This window comes from Aspergillus viridinutans (assembly GCF_018404265.1).
Source record: "Aspergillus viridinutans IFM 47045 DNA, scaffold_13, whole genome shotgun sequence".
Lineage (NCBI taxonomy): Eukaryota > Fungi > Ascomycota > Eurotiomycetes > Eurotiales > Aspergillaceae > Aspergillus > Aspergillus viridinutans.
Genome location: NW_025091229.1, coordinates 952,684 through 973,836, shown reverse-complemented (window position 1 = coordinate 973,836; position 21,153 = coordinate 952,684). Strand labels below are relative to the sequence as shown.

General features: G+C 50.1%; 8 protein-coding genes across 8 annotated transcripts; 3 read left to right on the top strand and 5 right to left on the bottom strand.

The window, feature by feature from the left end:
- Window positions 1-86: 86 nt before the first annotated feature.
- Aspvir_003114 (DNA-directed RNA polymerase III subunit RPC25) lies at window positions 87-1,032 on the bottom strand (the record flags this gene model as incomplete). Its single annotated transcript, XM_043274700.1, has 7 exons — window positions 87-131; window positions 191-368; window positions 427-490; window positions 546-632; window positions 688-784; window positions 848-946; window positions 1,021-1,032. 7 exons carry the CDS (start codon window positions 1,030-1,032, stop codon window positions 87-89), a joined length of 582 nt encoding a protein of 193 aa, XP_043130635.1.
- Window positions 1,033-1,545: 513 nt separating this feature from the next.
- Aspvir_003113 (CCCH zinc finger protein) lies at window positions 1,546-3,708 on the top strand (the record flags this gene model as incomplete). The annotated part of the gene is made up of 2 exons (XM_043274699.1): window positions 1,546-3,444; window positions 3,523-3,708. The coding sequence occupies 2 exons, from the start codon at window positions 1,546-1,548 to the stop codon at window positions 3,706-3,708; spliced, it is 2,085 nt and encodes a 694-aa protein (XP_043130634.1).
- Window positions 3,709-5,023: 1,315 nt separating this feature from the next.
- Window positions 5,024-5,747, top strand: Aspvir_003112 (GPI anchored serine-threonine rich family protein; the record flags this gene model as incomplete). The annotated part of the gene is made up of 2 exons (XM_043274698.1): window positions 5,024-5,237; window positions 5,296-5,747. 2 exons carry the CDS (start codon window positions 5,024-5,026, stop codon window positions 5,745-5,747), a joined length of 666 nt encoding a protein of 221 aa, XP_043130633.1.
- A 1,544-nt stretch (window positions 5,748-7,291) lies between these two features.
- On the bottom strand, window positions 7,292-8,658 carry Aspvir_003111 (uncharacterized protein; the record flags this gene model as incomplete). Its single annotated transcript, XM_043274697.1, has 3 exons — window positions 7,292-8,068; window positions 8,164-8,401; window positions 8,495-8,658. The coding sequence occupies 3 exons, from the start codon at window positions 8,656-8,658 to the stop codon at window positions 7,292-7,294; spliced, it is 1,179 nt and encodes a 392-aa protein (XP_043130632.1).
- A 1,255-nt stretch (window positions 8,659-9,913) lies between these two features.
- Aspvir_003110 (uncharacterized protein) lies at window positions 9,914-10,877 on the bottom strand (the record flags this gene model as incomplete). The annotated part of the gene is made up of 2 exons (XM_043274696.1): window positions 9,914-10,459; window positions 10,566-10,877. The coding sequence occupies 2 exons, from the start codon at window positions 10,875-10,877 to the stop codon at window positions 9,914-9,916; spliced, it is 858 nt and encodes a 285-aa protein (XP_043130631.1).
- A 726-nt stretch (window positions 10,878-11,603) lies between these two features.
- Window positions 11,604-13,283, bottom strand: nop12 (rRNA-processing protein NOP12; the record flags this gene model as incomplete). The annotated part of the gene is made up of 2 exons (XM_043274695.1): window positions 11,604-13,094; window positions 13,158-13,283. The coding sequence occupies 2 exons, from the start codon at window positions 13,281-13,283 to the stop codon at window positions 11,604-11,606; spliced, it is 1,617 nt and encodes a 538-aa protein (XP_043130630.1).
- A 1,740-nt stretch (window positions 13,284-15,023) lies between these two features.
- Aspvir_003108 (uncharacterized protein) lies at window positions 15,024-17,340 on the top strand (the record flags this gene model as incomplete). The annotated part of the gene is made up of 4 exons (XM_043274694.1): window positions 15,024-15,897; window positions 15,959-16,037; window positions 16,100-16,586; window positions 16,648-17,340. The coding sequence occupies 4 exons, from the start codon at window positions 15,024-15,026 to the stop codon at window positions 17,338-17,340; spliced, it is 2,133 nt and encodes a 710-aa protein (XP_043130629.1).
- Window positions 17,341-18,103: 763 nt separating this feature from the next.
- On the bottom strand, window positions 18,104-20,908 carry Aspvir_003107 (RNA-processing protein PTA1; the record flags this gene model as incomplete). Its single annotated transcript, XM_043274693.1, has 8 exons — window positions 18,104-18,327; window positions 18,387-18,457; window positions 18,514-19,346; window positions 19,405-19,753; window positions 19,807-20,010; window positions 20,070-20,200; window positions 20,263-20,428; window positions 20,568-20,908. 8 exons carry the CDS (start codon window positions 20,906-20,908, stop codon window positions 18,104-18,106), a joined length of 2,319 nt encoding a protein of 772 aa, XP_043130628.1.
- Between the last annotated feature and the right edge of the window lie 245 nt (window positions 20,909-21,153).

The following is a 21,153-nucleotide window of genomic DNA, read 5'->3' as shown; positions in this document are numbered from 1 at the left end:
CCAATTCCAGCCCGTTGTATCATCCAGCGTGTATATAACGACAACATAAAAAGACATGGCAGTACCCTCACTAATCAACTTCCCCATCACCACCAGGACACGGGTCCCAAACCCGCCATTTGCATCGAGCCCTGAGATTTTCAATTAGCCAAACTAGAGTTCACCGGAAATCGAAACATGAGGCACATACTATGATGGAGTAGGGAGGCTTTCTTTCAATGGTTGCGCCGTCTCCTAGATCTGGGGCATTGGGAATCTGATCATGCCATTCCTCCATCTCAACTCTAAAGCGGACAATTTCTCCTATGTCGAAGTAGAATGTTGAGCCATCTTCATTCTCCCAAACCCACACCTGATCGGCAATGTCACTGTTCCCTGTTCAGCCAATATGTACTTGCGACAGTCTGGAGAAAGACGGTTACTTACAATCGAGCACCGTCCAACAGAAGATCCGGGGGAATGAGAATGTCATTGAAGAATTCTACACCAACTACTTCATGTATTAGCATGAGTATAGTGACCACGAGCTTGAGGCAGTTGCGTACTCTTAATCCCTTGTTGAGTAGCACTGGAGATCTTGCCTAGTAGGATTTCTCCTTTGAACGGCCGGAAGACGATGAGCCGGAATTTCACTATAAAGAATAAGTAAAGCAGTTATCTTCGGCCGGAAAATGCTTCCAGACATACCGTTTACATTGACCAAACCAGTGCCATGGCCTATTAAACCATCCGACGATTCTAACAAGTCATAGAATCCAATGCAAAGGCCAATTTTTTGAATGACCTGCACAAGCGAACCATGTCAGTCAAGGCGACTGCCACCTCGTTCAGAGTGACTTCGTCGTACTTTATTTGCATACTTTTCGTTGATATTGTCCTCGATCGCGACAGCGCTGTACTTGGAGAAGTCTTCAGGAGAGATCTGGATGAGATCTGAGACGGTTGTCTGCCTCGCTGCAGTCAGCTTGTCTGTTCATGACAAGATAAATTAAAATTGATCAAGGACGTCTCTCAACTGACAAGAATGAACATTTCGAATATGTTACAGGGGAACGAGCTATCGCATGAGCAATGATCAGGATAGGTAGTAGTTTCTATTTCCACACAGTCGCAGAGAGGATTAGCGGCAAGACAAAACTTGCATTCTAACCATGTAGGACGCTGTAACGGCCCCTTCTAAATTATGTTTCCAGTAATCACAGATTCATGACATTATAAAAGTGTATTTGAATCTGCAACAAGAGAAGTTCAAAAAGATCAATCGCGAATCGCCTCGACCAATCGCAGGTTGCGGATCCTGCCTGGTTTCTCTTGAATTTTTCCTCCTGCGTCTGATAGCCAGAATCTAGCACGTGACTTCTCCACTGTTCCTTACTCGGGCTTTACAGTGACAGTTCGGTTCTCGGAACGGAACAACAACGTTGGAGCTTCGGTCCTAAAGAAGCGATCAGAAGTGATCGGAGGTTTTCTCAGGTCTCCGGGATGGCGTGAGAGGATGGCATCGATGCTGTCACTCATTTGAGGGCCTGCAGAGATCTTCCCGCAATGAGCTCCCAGGGATTCTCATTTCCTCCACCACCTCCTCCTCCCCCTCCTTCTCAGCAACAGCAGCAACATCCGTCGGCTTTTCCGTCCGGGCCTCCACAGTACGGTTACGGTTCTTATGGTCAGCGAGGTGGGCGAGGCGCTGGGGGGCACAACAGAGGTCGTGGCAGAGGGTTTGGGAATCGAGGAGGTCGGGGAGGCTCCTTTGTTCCCCACCATGCCAACCATACCCCGACGTATTCCTCTACTACGCCGTCTTCTTTCGGCTATGGGTCGATAAACTATACCGGGTTTACACCTCCATCTCAGCCTACTGTCGCTCGCAATATTCCGTCGCCCCAGATTGCGTCTTCTTTAGGGTCCCCAGGTTTCCAACACCAGTCCAATACATCCTCGTATGCTTCCGCGCAACACTTTTCGCAGCCGCCAGCCGTTCTCGGATCTCCATATCAGCCACAATCCGGTTATGATGCCTCTTACGCCCCCCCAAATACGCAATCGGGTCCTCCATACCCTTCTGTCGTGCACTCAACTCAACATATCCCTCAACCCGTACAAGCACCGATGATGAGTCCTCCAATGCGTTGGGGGTTTGAGACGTCACCACCTACAGGAGCATTTGCTAGTCCTCGGCGTAGCAATCAATGGGCGCCGCGGCAATCTAGCACACACCAGAACCAATCTTTTGGTGGAAACTCAATGAAATATGGCGGAAAGCGGGATCATGCGTCGGCATTTGGAGGAAAACCGCAAGCAGTTGCACCTCGCGTTCCCGCACCGCCTCCAGTCCCAAGCTTCGGTAACCCTCTGCCTGTAAAGCCTCCCCCGGCAGTCGATACTGCACTAAACCCGAGAAAAAAGAAACGAAAACACAACCAGTTGGGGCTCACGCCCAGAACCGAGGATCATGAATCGAGTGAGGAGGACGACTTGGATGAAGAATCGAAGTTGGCGCCAGCTGCTGCTGGTGCTACAGCGCCTTTGCGATTCACCTATAAAGGACGGACGTCTACTCTTCAGTCACCCACAGACGTTGCCGCATGGATTGAGGAACGGAAGAAACGATTTCCGACGCAAGCAAAGGTTGAAGAGAAGAAAAAGGCCATGGGTGAGGCTAAGAAAGCCCGTGAAGAAGCTCTGAACAAGAAAAAGATTGAGAGGCAGGAGCAAAGGCAAACCCAGAAGGTCGCCAATAATAAGCCAGAGAGCGTCATTGATCCGGCGGATGCAGCTGCCAAGGCGAAACGAAAAGCTGACAAGCTTCAACGCAAGCTGCTGAAGGAGCAGGAACGGGTAGCGAAAGCGGAGGCGGATGCCGAGCGGGCTCGGCTCAAAGTTGAAAAGCTGCAAAAGGTGGCCATGGAGGCGCGAAGAGGGTCAGAGTCCGCCACGCAGAAAACTGAATCTCAAGCTTCCGTCGCTGCAGAAAAGGCGGACACAGAATCTGCTCAGAAAGTGCAGATAGTCAGCTCCAAGGACAACGACTCGGAGACTGTGGCTGTCCCTGACGAGAGTTCTGTCGCATCCATGGCCTGTGGGACAATGGTAACAAAGACGGAACCCGGTGACCCAAGAGAGAGTCGAAACGAGGAATCCGCCGCGTCATCCTCCGATGACTCAGACAGCACCGACTGGACATCGTCAAGCGGACCTGGAATATCCTCGGATTCCGACGAGAGCGATGATGATTCGGCCCCCGAGGAAGCGTCTTCTCGCCGTGAGGGGCCGGAGCGGGTAGCACCACCGCCTCGAGTAAATAAGAAGAAAGTGTGTCGCCATTTCGCCCGCAATGGACGCTGCTTGCACGGGGAGAAATGCCATTTTCTACATGAGTTGCCTGAACGAGGCGCCAAAGCAAAACCTGTAGAGAAGAAAGGACGGAGGGGACTCTTCCAAGCCGTAAGTATCCTCGGACTTTAGCAAAGAAGGAAAAGGACCTTCTTTCGCCTATTCAAACGCTAACGCGCAAATTACTAGCTGGTCGAACGTCAGAAAGAGGACGAGGATCGGAGAGCGATGGAAGTAATTGTATGGCTGGGAGAGAACGGATTTCTCGATGCGCCAGAGGCCGAGGAAAGGGCGACTGGACACTCTCATACTGATGGGAACAAAGATGAGGACCAGGAACCTCAGGAGGCGAAACATATAGTTGCTGCTGCTTAGGTGCTGAACAGACATGTTACTATATAACATCGGCGCCATGTACATAAAATCCGCATACGTACTAGCTTCAGAACCAAATAGAGCCCTGGGCTGTCAGACGGCAGACCTGAAAGTTGACCAAAGCCAAGTCTATTGACTATTCCTGGTCCCTAAGCTATTCCCTCTCAGCGGTATGCCTCATGGACGCATCCTCACCACTTCGCAACTCTCTCTGTTTGGCTGTCGTACTTAAAGTCATAATACGGAAAGGTTTCATATCCGTACCGTAAGATACCTTAGCCTGGAACTTCCATTTAGATACCAAAACTTATAGCGCGATGATCATTTGGTTAAACAGCTTGGTCGCACAAGGTTACCTACCTACAAGTAACAGGCATGCATCTGGATGCTGTGAAGAAACATTTTTGTATATTTTCTATGCTACATTTAAAGTCACCACAGGAATTAAGAAGTAGAAGATCACTCAAGGGTTTGGGTTTTCTAGTGCTTGTATCTCCTACAGGATAACCAGAGCTAGACAATCATAATTCACTCATCTTCTGTGAATCAGAGGTTAAGGTAAGTTCCTCCGCTTCCCAAAGACCCTTGAAATTCCCATGGCTCATTGCCACTGATAGGCATCTACGGTAGTTTTATCTTCTTTTAGTCTTTGCGACCTTAGCGTCAACTAGCTGGGGCCCCGACCGGGCCTTCGTCGGCATTACTGACCTACTTATTTGGCTAAGCGAATGACTACCACTGACTTGGGCTAGCTGAACAAACGCCTTTTCCTAGCGAGGGAGGGACTAAGTCTGACTGGGATTAGCCTCCTCGATGGCGTTATTGCCCATTTATTCTGTTTTTGCCTCTTCCAGTCGGGGCGCTGTGAACTTATGGTTGATTAGACCGTCCTATTGGCTCTTCCTTGGGGGCGCCTGACTCGTGGCTTCCTAACTACCGTACTGGCGCGAAATCTCAATCCTTCCAACCTTAGCTTACCGAGATGAGCTGAACTAGGTTCCTTGGGCGTAGGTTTCTCTTAGCCTAGCTCTTCCGGTTATTATTGCTCGCTCCTATTCCACTTCTCACCCTCTTCTCCTCTTTCTTCCCTTTTTCTCCTTACTCCCTCCAGCCGGATCGTTGCATCATACTCATCTTTCTGTCTGTCTTTAACCCCCAGTCAGAGTCCATTCCTTTCGTTGAATACGTATACTCTAATTCACAATCCCTTCATTACAATCTTCTGGAATAGTTTATCTCATCCCCCGCTTTGTTACCTCTTTTCGGGAATCTATATATAATAGCGTCATCAACAAAAGTCTATACTTTGGTCAACATGCGTTCCATCATCTTCCTGTCTCTCAGCGCCCTCGCGGCCATCGCAGTTGCAGCTACCAATACGAATCCTTTCAACATCCCTGCCAGTGGTTACCAGTTCACGGCTGGTGAACCCACTACTCTGTCCTGGGATCCTACCACCAGTGGAACCGTCACTCTCAAGCTTCAATGGGGCGACGTTTTCACTGCTAGCTCTGGCTCAACCATTGTCTGTAAGTGACTCGGATTGAAACGAGTCTGGAGCTCTGCGCATCTGCTGACGTACCCTAGCAAGCATTCCCAATTCCGGAAGCTACACCTGGAATGTTCCTTCTGACATTGCTGCTCGGCCTGATTACACCGTTGAGATCGTTTCCGATGAGGACACCTCCGAAACCAACTACTTGACCCGTTTCACAGTTGCAGGAGCTACTGGTATCGCGTCGAGCTCCACGGCTACTGCCACTACCACTAAGACCGCCTCTACCACGTCTATCACGACCACTACTAGCGGAACTCCTTCCATGACCACTGTGACCTCGACCACTGCTTCTCCCTCCAGCAGCCCTTCGACCACCAGCAGCCCGTCTACCACTGAAACTTCGACGACTACCACCCGGGCTTCTCACACGAGCTCCGCCACTACCTCGGCTACTTCGGTCCCCAACGCCAATGGAGGTGTCATCAACCGGATCTCCGGTGGCATGATGGCACTCGTCATGGGTGTGATTGCATTCATGTAAGCAGTCTGGCGGTGAGTCACACCGCTGCGATCGGGCTCGATACACTCGAATATATAGCTTTTGGCGTGTCCTTTTTCTTTTTCCTTTGCACTTGCTTGGGCTCGAATATGGTTGGATTACCGTTTTTGGGTATCTACAGTTTGTTCTTGGCCTGCGGGTGGAAAAGGTGTAACATCCTTTTTTCGTGTCCGATTTTCTCTATTCCTCTTGGGCATATGATCGCGTAACCTAATGGTCATTATTCGTTGTTGGGACCAAGGACTCTCGTCTGTTCGGGCACACTTTTTGTATGGTATGTAGATATGTTTACATTGTAATGAATGACTTGCTTTGGCCTGCAGGAGAATGCGAGTAAACAATAGGGTTTTGTAAAAATTAACTGCATATTCTATGGTTTTAGGCCTTCTGGCCCGTTAAAGAGCATGAGGCTCTGTAGCCGACGATCTGCTGGAACTACTAGTATGAGTCGAAGATAACGCGGGGAATCGTTCCATAGTCTGTTGCAGTTGTACGGAGTAAGCCCAACACATTTCCGAATCGAACTAATGGTTTCGAATGTCCGATTTTCATTTGTTTTCTGTCACAGCGATACACCATCGGATGGCTGTGGGCCTCTAGGTAGCCGAAATGACCGTTAGCAGAGTGGACATAGTAATGTGGCTCGGCAATTGAATTGCATTTACAGCCTCGGGCTGAAATTACGAGAATTTCCTTCTGGAGTATGGCAGAGCTAATCCCTAATTACATTACGATCCAAATCATAGCGAACTATTATGGCCTATGGCATGAGCTGATCTTCTGTCAGCCATTACCTAGGTACCCACTACTCCGTACGTCAACGGGCTATACGGGCTTAAAACATGGATATCTGCTGAGGCCATGAGTCTAGTCTATAGTCTGGCAGATTTTGAGTATCTTGGTGAGATTCTGATTCAGGCACTATGCATAAGTAGGGAACCACGTAGCTACTGTAGATGTGCCTACATTATGCATGTAAGACTTACGCTTACGGGAGTAAGGTAGGGTGGTGTATCGACACGATGTATTTTTACTTGGATTGTATATTACCATACGGTTCGTACTGAAAGTACCTATCTCGAACCGAACCTTTCTCTGACATCGATGACTGAGGGCTTGAGGGTTCGAATGATGCAAGAAGCCTGAAGGGATTCTTTGGGCTAGAGAGGAACGGACATGCGCCTGTAATATCTTGTCGTGCATTGTGACTGGATACCTGGTAGACTAGCCTGCACGTTACCTACATACGTCGTCCTACGAGGCTCAGCACGTGGAGATGACCTGCAACATGCCATGCTCCGTTCTTACTCATCAAGCGGCTAGGGGCTTTGAGCTTATTGTTTATCAATTCTGATTAACATTAAGAATGCTAATGATGTCACTAACAACACTGTACGAGCACAGCTCCCACAGTGATCTCTGATGAACCTGAAACAGGAAGATAAACTGATTGGATAAAGCGGGTCCGAAAGGAACATGGCATCATCCGTCATGCAGACTGAAGAGAGAAAAAAGAAAAGGCAGATTTACGCGGCAACCCATTGAGGACACGCTCGCTTGATGAACTTCATGAACTTGAAGAACCCGACGGCATACTCGACATTACCGTGAGGATCAACTGTTCGCTCTGGAAAGGCTATACCAGCACCATATAAGCCCTTAACGAGACGTCCACGTTGATCGTAGAATCCTCCGGTTTCATGATCAAAGTCCGGCTCCAATGGCGAACCATTCACAGAAAGCTCTGGCAGCGGATCCCGAGTGAAGCCAATGGCCTGAACAATGTGAGTGCAGAAGGGTAACTGCAGCTTAAACTGTGCCATCTCTTTACCACTGCTGCAGTCGACCTTGGTGATGAAACGGCCTGCCTCGGAGGTCGGTAAAACTTCATCTTCGAGCTGCTGGCGGGCAAAGTCCGCAGCGAGACCCTTGAGACCGGTGTTATCTCGGAGGATCCAGCCGTCCATGTACTCGGCATACCGAAGAGGATGCCGGGTAAACCACTTGACGCGGAGCTGGGGATGAGAACTGCGGGCCAAGTCTACCAGGTTGAGCAGAGCCAGAATGGCACTATGCGAAGCCCCTACGACGGCGATGGTCGAGGGCGTGTTTCGCGGAAGGTACGAGGCGAGTTCGCTGGGCTTCAAAACAGTGTCGAGGTCCAGCCTCTGAATGTTGTGCCCAGGAACAGGGATCGGAGCGGTCGTCGGTGACGACCCCGTACACAGGATGAGTTTAGGTGTCTCAACTTCAAACTCGTCAGACGATCCGTGACTTTTGATCCGTACTGTCCAGGAAGAAGTCTATGGAACGGGGAAACGAAAAGCATTAGCAATCTATCCGGTTTCTCTCTCATGTTGCCCTCCTGTGGTAGTCCAATGTGGAATCTCAAACTAACCTTTTCCGCCAGCTTGGCAGCAACGACGTAACCCTTGCATTGAACAACCCGATCCAATTTCACAACGCCCTCCGTTAGGGCCTGAACCATGTCTGCACCATGCTGCAACAGACATGTTTGATCTTGGTCAAGTTTCGCTAGTGTCGTGAAAGCATTTGGCAAGCGTGTACTACTGATGACTGCACGGAATGGCTGGACACCTGTGGCATACGCTTGGAAGAAGGAGACTTTCGTGTTGCTGGACAGGACCCGAACAGTCAGCCGTGAGTTCCTCCTCTGGAGCTTGCTCGGTTTCCCATGCGCGTAAAGAGCCGGGAATAGTCGTGCTCACCTAGGAACCTCGCGGTATTTCCTGCCCACACGTCCGGCCTGAAAGTAGGGATCAACCCAGGCAATTTTCCCACCAAGCTGCCTCTCGAGGAGATTTCCAACCACGGCCAGACCGGCAGGACCAGCTCCCACAACAACCGCAGCACATTTCTGGGGCGGATTCATTATTGTTGAACGATTTGGAGATATAGATGCAGAGAGCTCGTAAATGAATTTTATGGGACAACTCTGGAATTACCGCATGAAGATATCTCAATAGAGGTATTGAAGAATCATAGGAAGGGTGCGAACTAGTAGGGAATCTCCCAGATGGTCAGAATCAGAAACCGGCGTTTTTCTCGGTGAAAACAGCTATCAAGCGTCGTGACACCTTCTCCTACGGAAAGAGGGGGAGCCCGATGATCATATACATCGGGAAACGGCGAGCAAAGGGACGCAGGATGCCAACAGCGAACAATAAAACCACACTGCAGACGCTTGGCAGGATTCACTGTTTACCGCTTGTCCAGTCCATTGATATGGGGATGAGCAACAAAGCGGCTTGAGAGCCCGAAATCAGGCATCTCGGACGATAGAACACATGGTGCGGACGTAATCAACCGTCCAGAGAGACGGATCATGCGGTGATAACAATCCCAAAGGGACTAGGATACTCCATTCCCAACTCCCTGTCTCATAGACTCAAGATGTCGAAAGCCCGGGCATATATTAGCAATCGGCGACTCAAACTGACTGCTGAGTGGTTGAACTTTGATGGTTGAGCAACTGATGCACCAGGCCCCACTTTGACCTTGTGAGTGAATCGCCGACCGAGACGCTTTCCGTCGGCTCAGTCAAGAGAGAATGTCATGAGGGGGAGGTGTGCTCGTCGTCGCCCTTCATCAAGGGGACAACGAGGGATCCCATGCGGTTCATGACTGTCACCAATTATGACCGTCACAGGTTAAACGGACATTAATCTCATTCACGATGGAAAAGGAACAGCTCCCAAAGGTGCTGGTAGCAATGGAGGATGGAGAGTCCTTATATTCAAGCACTCGAGAACCATGCACGGGCGGTCTTGGCGCGATTGCGTGATTTCGACTAGAATGAGGTTATTGCCGTTTGCCTGATTGGGAAGGTTGCTGCTATCTCATGCGTTTGCAGAAGAATGCGAAGTTGAGGTCAAAGGGTCTGTATATTGCGCAAGGGTTAGGGTCACTACCGTCGACCAGCTAGCTACCTTAAGATTTGATCAAGTATCTCCTCGTTTTTGCATCATTTCGCCGATACTCAACATTAACATGTGCTGTTGGATCGCTGTTATTATCTCTTTGGAAGAGCTGCTTGGGCTACGACTATTGTAAGGCACGGAGGGCTCGTGACAAGGTCTCGATTTGAACAGCGAAAATTAGAAGATTATACATTCGCTATTCCATGATTACACGGCCCAGAATACCCGAACAGATATAAATTCGACATGGTTTGACCATCCTGGAAATCGGGCTCGTCCCCAGACAGCAATGGAGTCTCCCACGCCCAAGGTCCGGACTACATTTCCATCCAGAGTCGCCCTACCACGACCTTGCGAACGCTCAATATCTTCTGCGTCAGCAGATTCAGCTTGGATGTTGTCAAGGTAGTGCCAAGTGATTGTATATTCTTGTGTCTGTGATACTGCGGTCTTATTCATCTGAAGTTTGCCGGGGCCTGGCAAGAAATGTGAGTGCTGGGGACCGATCGGTTCCTGACGCTCCTCTTGGCCAGCGGGCTGGGCGGACGCTTGCGAATCTGTTTGGTTGCTGCCATTTTGAGGGATCGCGTGTATGATCTCGACATCGAACCAGGTATATGACCCATCGTAGGGGCTTTCACCTCTAGGACCGCCACCCCAGCCTTGGTCATGAGACAAGATTGTGAAAACAATCTTGCGACAGGGATGTATGGTCTGATGAGGAAGTGAATTTGGGGCTCCGCTTCCCAGTGTCTATCGATAGGTCATAAGATATCAGTCTCCATAATAGATTCAAGAAATGGAGGCATTGAAGGCTTGATAATCGCCAGCCGTAGTCAAGGCAAGCTCTGCAACATACCGCCTCATCATAACACAACGGTGCCGTTCGTAGCAGCTCTCGGTCATGATCCTGTCTGATAATCGTCCTTGTGTCCATCCTAGCCTCGATTGAGGGCCAGTATTCGGCAGCCTCCATAATCATGTCCACAATCTCCATTGGCAACCCTTCCGAGATGACCTTCCATCTCAAAATATGCCGAACCTTGAACACATCAAATAAACCGGGATAGAAAATATCTGAGGCTGTGTCTTGCGCTGGCTCGCTCGAAGAAGGGTTTGTATCGTCCGAGTCATTAAACGGCGGTTGACGAGGGGAGCGAAAGCGGCGCATAATGGACGGAAACATCATATGAAACTGAAATCAATGTCGTAAAGCGCGAGGGTATCTTTAGAGATTTTGACAGCCCAGGCATCAATGATAAAGATGTTATCCTGTGCTCCGTCGAATAACACTGCTCATCGATCAAGGTCAACGCTGGCTGAGATCCCGGTGATTACAGATTTGGATAAAGATAGACAGGTCTCATAGACGTCTCCCCATTGCAATTTTGCCTATATTGTGCCTCAAAGCCGAAGTCAGAATTGTTGCCGTTTCCCCACGTCGAGGCGGGGAGTCCAGCGGACTGTGGGTTAACTCAGATAACTGATGCCTATCAGTGTCAGATTGTCTGGCCAGTGGCTTAGAAGCACGAACAATGGCCACAGGCTAGAAGTATGATGCGACGATGTTTAAGAATATTAATGAAGCATTCAAGAAGGTAACTCGACGACCTGAATGGGATATATGTGTTTGGCTGATAAGAAATAGATAGTGTATCTGATGACGTAAATGTTGTCAATGAGTTCTTTTACAACGCCATCCGTGTACTTCTATTGGGCGGTCCCCCAATATCTATACTGACTGGAAAACAGCGCTGTGATGACTTTGAAATAATGCCATTTCAGATTCAGGAAGATGATCCTCTCAATGTGATGAGGACATAGTTACGCTTCGTTGTAAGCAGTGCCTTGAACAGACCAGATGGAAGAAAAATTATACATGTAAAGAAGAAAAGGTCTATTTTGCCATCTTTCCTTTCCTGCCTCCGGCAGCCTGGTAGGCTGCAGCTCGCTTGGCGCTCCGATTCTTCGGCTTGCCTTTGGAGCCACGGCTCTTGGTCTTAATTTTGATGCGCGATGATCCCCCCTCTGTTGCTCGATGACCTTCAAACACCACCGAGTTCCCCGATATAGACTTTCTCCCTTCGGACTTCATCTTAGCCGCGCCGGCTCTACCAAAGAGCTTACCTGCACGACCTTGAAGCGTCGAGAAGCCCTCGCCAAGCGCTTTGCCATGAGAACCAGTCTCTGGGCCATCACGCTTCTTGGGGAGCTTCTTGGCCCGCGTCACCCGGAGTTTCCGCGGCAGCATGGGAGGAAACTTCTTCCCGTCCAGCAAAAGTGCCTCCTCCACACAGACCTGATCATAGAACTGTACATAAGCAAAGCCTTTGCCCACGCGGGTAGTACGGTCACGGACCACTCGGACAGACTCGACATTGCCCTTGGTCGAGTTCCGTTCTTTAGAGCCCTTGGTATGAGCGTTGAATGTGCGCCACAAACCTTCCTCAACGTCCGCGGGCCCCGACTTCTTCTTTTTCTTCGTCTCGCCTTCTTCCGGGTCGGTCTCGTTGTCCACGAAGTCAAGGTTGCCAACGAAGACACACCGCTTGTGGTCGATCTGGGAGGGATGCGCAACGCTGTCGACACGAAGGTGTCGGTCTAAAACAACAGTTCCATTCAAGGCCGCAGGTGCCTTCCGCTCTGCCTGCACCGTACTGTAAACAGCGTATGCATTGGTGCTTGGTGTAGTGTCATCCAATATCTCACGTCTAGCAAAGGCAGCTCGCTTGGGGACTTTCCCGCCGCTAGCGAAGGCCACGGAACGAAACCGAATCGATTCGACTTTGTGAGGCCCTGTAGATTCCGGAAGAGTGGAAAGAAAGGATGCCAGATGCTTCAATAGGGTCTTCTTCGCCGATTTGGACTTGATGGCCTGGCTCGAGACGTTGCCGAGGAACACGGTTCGGTTACTCCTTTCGACTTCCTTGGGCTCCGGATCACCGCTCTGAGTCTCGTGCTTGGGGACTGTAATTTCCTCCTCTCCCTCCGAACTTTCCTCATCCTCGTCTTCAGACTTGTCCGACACAGAATCATGGTCATCTCCTTCCTCCTCAACTTTCTGCCTCTTTGCCTTCTCGGCGCGACGCTTTTCCTGTTCCTTTAGCTCCTCCTTTGCTATACGCCGCATATAAGTCTCTTCGAGATCTTCCGCAGCGGCCCTTTTCCGTTTCTTGCTCGAAGTGGCCTGGGTATCCACGGCCGGCGTACTCTCAGCATCACTGGCGACTTCCGAAACGTCCTGCATATCTTCATCTTCGCTTTCCGGGTCCTCCTCAAGCTCGGAAATTTCTTCATCATCTTCTTCCTTTTCTACATCATCATCTGGCTCATTGTCCTTTCTCTGAGCGACAATCGGCTGCACAGGCGGAGCTTTCACTGGACCAGCCTGAATGATTCCGATCATGAGAGCGTTAGAAGAGCCTTATATTAGTCATGGATAAGTACATACACTTTTTTCGAACAATGAAGCCAATGTTGGGTCAATGGCGGCCTTTCCGCCCAAAAAGGGCAGAGTAACATCTGTCTTGCCTGGTTGCGAGACATTGTCCGACTGGGCCTTACTTTTCTTGCCCATCTTAAGTTAGAATGGGGGAGATCTCTGTCGTCCTTATAAAATGTGGTCAGGCGATGAGGAAGATCAAAATCAGTGGTTGAGTTTCCCACTACCAAAGCAATTACGCTTCTGTCTGGCTTTCTTCGTTGCGTTTCCTAATTTTTTCAGCCTCGAAAGGAAAAAATATTTTGGCGACGGGAGATGGATAAGATCACGTGCTTTATCGTATCAGCAAAGCCGAAAAGAGAGTCGCAGCGTCCACAGACTTCATACAGCTGGGCTATTTGCTCTGTTATTTTTATGAGAGATTCTTACGCGCGCATATCAGTAGACAGTAATCCTGTTACTGACAGAAAACGTCAAGGACTTCTTCAAATCCAGCACCGTGGTTGTCATGAAGAAGTGCCGCAACGGGATCAACAGACGGGGCACGGGTTGATATTATCCGCAATTAGCGGCAATGATATCACTGACATTGGGACCTCTTCATGACAAGCTGCTAACAACAACATTGCGACTGTTCAATAGTGGGCGCAGTAGCCAGGAGTACACATTGCTGAGAGTGATTTATTTCCAGATATTCTGAAAATGCATTTCGTAAGAGGCGATGTCTTATCAGATGAAGTAACTCAAATCTGAGATGTAAACTAAGGACATGTCACATGATGTGTAATCATCGATACCAGGGCGGTCAGTAACCCAGCGTCCACCACCAACCTGTTCGGAGTCTGGTCAGCATCGGAATAAAATACGGCAGAATACAATTACGCTCGGAATACTGCGACGAGTCTCAGCAGAGCAAAAGAGGTAGATTATTGCTGTCGCTCTTGGGGCTCCCTCCTCCACCTTTCTCACTACTGTCCGCTCCCAAGCAAATCAGTGGGTTCTGGAGCACCAGTGAATTTCTATCTCTGTCTGATCAATCATTTCCAGCTCATTGAGTTCTCTATTTACCCTCTCGATATCCTTCAACCGCGATTTCGAACCAATTTCCGCTCGTCCATGCCGCCTTTTCTCTTGCGCTGCAGTGTCGTATCGCCCGCTTCTTGAAGTCCACCACCTCCACCCTCTCCTCCTTCTCCTCGTCCTCCATCTTCCCACGCACAGTGCCTCTTGTGTAGGCCCCAGGTGATATCCGCTTCTGTTGGACTATACAAACGACCGTCAGCCTGATTTATTTTGGTTCTGTGTTTCTGCGGCTTGCCCCCCGTGAACGCAGTGGCTAAGGGAATCGCTGCTCGGTCGCGGGCAGCTGTGCTCAGTGCTCCTTTCACCGTTGGCGCATTGTTGATTGGTACGTTTTTTTGTGGCTTAAGGCATATGAGACGATAGGTTCTGCTCTATTCAATGAAGCTACTGCTTCGGTCCCTGCGAGAACGTTTCCCTCTTGCTCTGTTGAGACGGCGCAGTTGCCAGAGACTGCTGGTGATCTCGGGGTGTGTCCCGGGTAGCAGAACGATCAAATCTCCGCACCGCCTTCATCTGCAGACAAGGAACAGCCCAAAACAAACTGTTTTCAATGACGGATCTCCATTCTTATTATGTGCATTTATGTGTCGATTCACATTTTTGAGGTTCTAGCTGACCTTTATACTCAGTTTCTCAGTTTCCAAACCACTTACTTCCCACTGACTGCCCGAGACCACATTCCCGCTAGCCAACCTTAGTATTCGGTTTCCCCAGACCATTCAGAGAGGCCCATTCAGCCGATCTCCATACTTTCTTTTCCTGGGTTGTTGTGCTCGTGCTGCGCCATTGCCTATGGAGGTGGCCGCGAGTCGAGAATCAGCTCCTGTTGGTCCGCCAACAGGGCCTGATGCCACAATCACCAATGGCGACCAAGATCTTCTACTGGATGATTCGCTCATGGACGATGGACGTTCAAGTAGTCTGAGCGACATTGACGATGTCTTGGATAATGAACCCTCGGACTACGAAGAGTCGCCCAAGCCCGAGAAGTTGGCACCAGAGAATGACTCTGAAGCTGAGACAGAGCGCATCGAAGATTCCCCGAATCATTTTCGCAGAACCAACATTGTCGTGAGCAGCTATGGCCCTAGCCCCAGCAAATTGGCCCAATCGACGACGTACGATGACGCCGAGGACGGGGACGACCAAGTTGAGGATTCACCGAGCAAGCCTCGCTCTAAGCCCAACGGAATCCTTGAATCCGCCGAAGAGATACTTGGTTTGGAAGACTCTACATTATCAGAAGGTACCGGAAAGAAGCGCAAACGACCCGAGTCTGGCGCGGATCTGGAAGGCGAGACGGGTGACGAAGACGAACCGCCTCAGAAGCGCCGCGGGTCGGTGAAGAGTGAATTGAGCGATCCTCCGGCAGACGACAGTGCGCTGTCTCCGGAGCCGATTGAAGAAGTGATCAAAGCAAACGAGGAAGATACCCCGGCCGATGACCTTCCCGAGTCTGATCTACCCACGGCGCCCGCGAAAAACAGAAAAGGCAAGAAGGGAAAGCGAAAAGGGCGGAAAACACGCGATGCGGCTGATGATGACATGGATAGTGGTGCCCTCGAGACGGGCGCGGAAGGTCCCGCGGATGATGGCGATGACGAAAATATTGAACGTGGAGAGGACGCCGACGATGGTGAAGCAGCCGCCAAGCTCGAGGAAGAATGTAAGTCGCCCATTGTGGATATTTGGATCATACTGCCGTCGCTTGTTCGACTTGCTAATAGCTTCTGAAGCAGCTAAGAGGATGTCCGCGATGGAATCCTTAACGATCCTTGAAAAGGAATTCGCAGCCCTACGTGACAAGTGAGTTGAATTATCAACAGACTAGCTTACATCCTTCTGATTGCTGACGATGCTCCCCTTAGGATATACGACGAAAGAATATCCAAATTGAATCGAGAACTGGATATGCTTACTGGCCCCAACCCAACTCACCCTGAATACCTGCGTCAGCTCGAGTGTGTTAAACGACACCGTGATGCAAAGATAAAATACGAACACACCTTGTTCCAGTACCGAATTCAAGCTCTCATGAACAAGAGTCTGGCGGAGCGAGCTCAGACGCATAGCACGTACTTCCAGCGGATTCGGGACATTCGGGAGAAACACTCAAGTGCTGTCAGCAAGCAATTTTACGCTATTCAGCACGATCGGTTCAAGACAGAAGAGCTCAGTGCGCAACACTACATACCTTTTCCCACCCGGCGTTCACAGCAAATCGCCCACCAAACAGCTTACAACCAAGAAGTGTCCATCATGGCTGGTGTCGCCAAGTACGTGGGGTTTCCAGCGGCACCTTCATTGGCACCTGCGCGACCGTCTGAGCTCGAAGAAGATATGGAGAAGATGGGGGTAAGTTTGATTTTTAGGAACCGGCTTAGCTTACCTCGAGCTAACTCACATGTCCGTACAGATTTCCATCGAAACTAGGGCCCCTACTTCACACCTTTCGACGAGCTTACCACGTGGAGCCATGCCAGCCATGTCCTCAAATGCTCTTCGTACAGCTGCGGAGGAGGCCTTCCTTGAGCAGACTCCTTGGGCTAACCCGCAGCACCCCATTCACCATCACCACCATCACCACCACCAACAACAACATCAAATCCCGCCAGGGCCGCAGAGTCGAGTTTTTGAAAACCCACATGCCTCGTCATTCACGACTCCAGCCGCTCAGAAACGAGTAGTCGATATTAATGCTCCCAACGGCTCGGCCTCCACGATAGCGGAGAATCTTTCGGCTGCAAATTCCTCGGCGAATAACACACCGTATGGAGCAGAACAGGAGCATCAGCACCATGGTCTTGCTCATTTTGGTGTTCCCGACTATGACGCGGATCGCAAATCCGGTTATCGATCACTAAGCTCTTCCCCACTCGATGTGCGAAAACCGCACCCGTCGTATGCTACCCTCGATCATCGTGCTTCCCAAGCCGCATCGTCTCGAAATCCCGCCTTTTCACCGCAACCCGCCCGTCTGGGGCTTTTCCAATCGAATGCTTCAAAACACGATTCTTCGCCTCCTCTCTCTTCGAAACAAGTCAATTCCATGCACCCATCGTCTGGGATACTGACTGGCTCTGGGTCTAGTCAGATGACAGCTCGATAGTTTCGACCAAGATACTTTGCGCCCACCTCATCTAACCTTCATGATCTTCCGGCGTCGGGGCTTGTATAGGGTTCAACAAGGTGTTGTAGAATAGTTTCCATGTATGAATGGCTTAGCATGTACGCTTGGGGACACAAGAACGAATATTGCCGCTCTTACAAACATCTCTCTCGCACGGTGTCCGTCTTATTGCTTTCGTTCTTTGAGCAGTGTGAATAATTGGCGAACGGCTGCATTGGGGGCTTCTGTGTTCAAAGAATTTACCTCACAATACATGGTTACCTGTGTCATGTGTGATCAAATATCTAGCTACGGTGTTCTGCTTCTTTATTGCATGTGTCTCTGGTGTATATTCCCTACCAGTCTTTCAATTACGTGGGTGCACTGTTGGCTGCCAAACGGCACGGAATGGGGGAGTTTGTTGTTCCCATTAACGGAGTTAAGACTGCTTTGCATGAGAGACAGAACAAGGCTTTACACTTGAAGATGCATAGTTACTGGAAATATGTACATATTAGGCAAGATTCTGGACAGCCAATGGATTTCATCTCAGGCTCTATGTCTGAGGATTGGATTTTCAAGGAGTACAGGTGAGGTCGTGGCAGGAAAGCTATGGCGGATGTCATATCTAAGTGTAGACAGCTATTTCAAGCTACACAGAACTTCCGACAGACGTTGAAGGTATCACGCCCATGAGATGAATGAAATGTTCACACATGGTCATTTCAAGATCCTCTTATGCATAGAATCAGGTCGAACGCCGTTAAGCTTCGCTGGCAGATACTTGCGGCTGAATGGTAGAGTCCGCTTGCGCTGGCACACTCCCGTCATCTGCGAGTGGTTCGGTGCTTTCCGCTGGTGCTGAACGGTTGGCCAGGGAGATCTGCTCCTGTTGTTGTGACTGTTCTTGTTGTTGCTGCTGCTGTTCTATGATGTGCGGCCGCCACTTGGCGAGGATTTTGCCTGCGATTGGTCTCGATTCCTCGTCTGGGGGATAGATGGTCAGTTTGACAATATCAAGGAAGCGAGCAGGGAGTTCAACTTACACGTATTGTAGACATCTTCCAAAGCGCTGAGACACATTTCCCGAGCAGGAGGGCGGAACATCACGAGATACCTAGGCAGCAGGTCAGTGGTCATAGACAGTCATTCAGGAAAGGAAAGGATGCGTACAATAATGACTGAACACATAAGTTGACTCTTTCAGGATCCTTCGCAAGACTGGAGACTCGCTTTGTGATGGGAATAGTGACCTCCGGTATTTCGCTGAGAAATCGGATGAAAATCTTGGTATCCCGGGAATCCAGATAGGGTAAAAAGCCATCTAGTAGTCGCAGGACCCATTGATCGTAATGTAGGGGTACAGATGCCTCCTCGTCTTCCTCAGTCCGCTGAGTAGCAGCAAACTTCATTTGAACTCGGTCATTGTACCATTCTTCGTTCAACCACATGATCCCGACGTTGACCCGCGCTCTAAAGTCTTCGAGGATGTATCGGTATAATGACTCGCGGATGAAATTCGAGATTGCTGGGCGCTTCCTGGATCGTGGGTCTGATTCGGTCTTCTTGTCATCAACTTCTAGAGTCGCGGGCGCTCTCGTGGCGAGTCTGGTAAGTAAGGTAACCCAAGCATCACGGTCGAACGTGCTGCCCGCTAATCGAGAAAAGCCTAGATGCTGCTGGGCTTTTCCTTTGGTAGGATTCGGGGCCATCGCAGTTGATGTGAGCATCTCAAAGACTCTCCCTACGGTGCTGCGACCAATTTCCGCTGCCTCCTCTTCCGTCAATGGCGGTGGTTGCGGCAAGACGAATGGACCAAGAGAGACTAGATCTGGCTGCAACTCTGCCATTTCGGCGGATACGGCACCTGCCTGCTCAGCAGCTGCTACAGCAACATCCATAGGTTGGTATTCAGGTTCATAGTCATCATCCTCATCCTCGGTGACTGCCACCTGAGGTCTCGCGGCGTGTTGTTGACTAAGAGTCTGATATCTACCTCGGATACCCTGTAGTAGTAATGTCAGCACTTGTTCCATGCGGAGACCTCTGGAACATGTAACATACTTCAACAGCCTGCATCAACGCAGACGGATCGACCCGAGCCAGCACGGGGACCGCGATCTTGACTAGGAGATCGGGTGGTAATTGCTTCACATCAAAGGACGAAAGACCCGAGTCTTCGGTTAAGGTGTACAACTGAGCGTAACTGACAGGACCGGGTGGAAGAGGAGGAATCTTGATCAATGGAGGCGTTTCTGCATCGAGTCTGGCACGTTTAGCATTATCAAGCCCATCCGTCGGCTCAAATGGCAGTCCTCGCTTTCTAGATGCATCGTCCACGGTTTCGAAGCGGGACTGCATCAAACGTTCCATGTGGTGCTGCATTTTGCTCGCAAGGGGATGGCTCGGATTTCTATCGACGTATTAGTTTTCTGTCCGCACCCGGAGATCGTCGCAGTTGCTCACTTCTTCAGGATATTGACAAACAACGCTCTAGCCGTTCGTTCCATCGATTTGACGCCGATGCGGATAGCAGGCGTCAGTGGAGAGCGCACTTGTTTCGCAGGGTAGAAGTTCAGAACTGCATTGATGATCTTGTTTCCAACGGACTGTCGAGTTCGGATCAACACCGCCAGGCAGTTTAGCGTAGCATTAACGAGGAGAGGATCGCTACATGAAACAATTAGCGGCGAGGCACATTGAGTGGTTTGAAAGGTGATTGATGGTACCTCGCGTCTTCTTGGAAGACTGACAGCAGCCTATCGAGCAGGCCAGAGGCTTCCGCCTCGAGATGTGGTAGAGCTAAAATGGAGTGATTTTTGGGAACGATAGCCAAGGACGTTTCATTATGTTCGGGGCGCTGGAGATTGTCAACAACAACCGGGTCTCATTAAGTCTATAGTCAGAGGACTGTGTACATACTCTAGGGTCTGCAATGGGACCATGTGTCTGGACCTGAACGACCCGCTGGACAAACTTGATACAGCACACTTTGACTGGATAAGGAGATGAGTCCCATTTGCGTAGGATATCTTGCTTGACAGCCGTCATATTTTCCCACAAAGCGCTGTCTTCTGGATGATTGATTCTGTGATAGAGTACAGACGTCAGTAAACACAGACATTAAGCAAATTTTAGACCAGATCCCCTCCTCGCTGCGAGCATCTACGAAGGCATGATCCTCCACAGGTCTCCGAAGCGACGAGCGAAAAGAGTTGATCACATACATGTGTCTAAAAGCCAACGGATACAAGCTGGCCGCAATCTGCACTATATGCTTCAAGACCGGGGTGTCTCCCTCAGGCAACTCTAAGATCTCTCGTATCGTCTGTAACACCCTGCCCGCCAATTGTTCCTTTTGCGCCGTCGCCAAAGCGGGACTGGCGAATGTTTCTGCCAGGAATTCCGCTCCCCATCGTCGCAGTTCCAATCGCGCGTGCGCACCGATGATTGGAATGATGCCGTTCACAATCTGCGGATAGAAGGCGGCGTCGCCGAGAACGAGATTTCGAGCAGCATTGAGCTGTGCGACCTGGTCGGCAAGGTGGCTTGCCGCAGTCTCAGACATAATAACTGCGCTCAACAGCTATATGAAAGGGCCCGGATTGGAGAATATTTCGAGGTATGGTATGGTCGAGGTAATGGCCACCTTGCTAGTGTCTACGCCGCATAAATTCAGAGCAAACGAATATGTAAATGAAGAAGACCGGCCTAAGACATAGGACCGACGGAAAGCACGGCGTTCACGAGACACACCCCATGGACGCGTAAAGAATAGCCGGATACGCAATAGGACAGCGGTAGATGGGGACT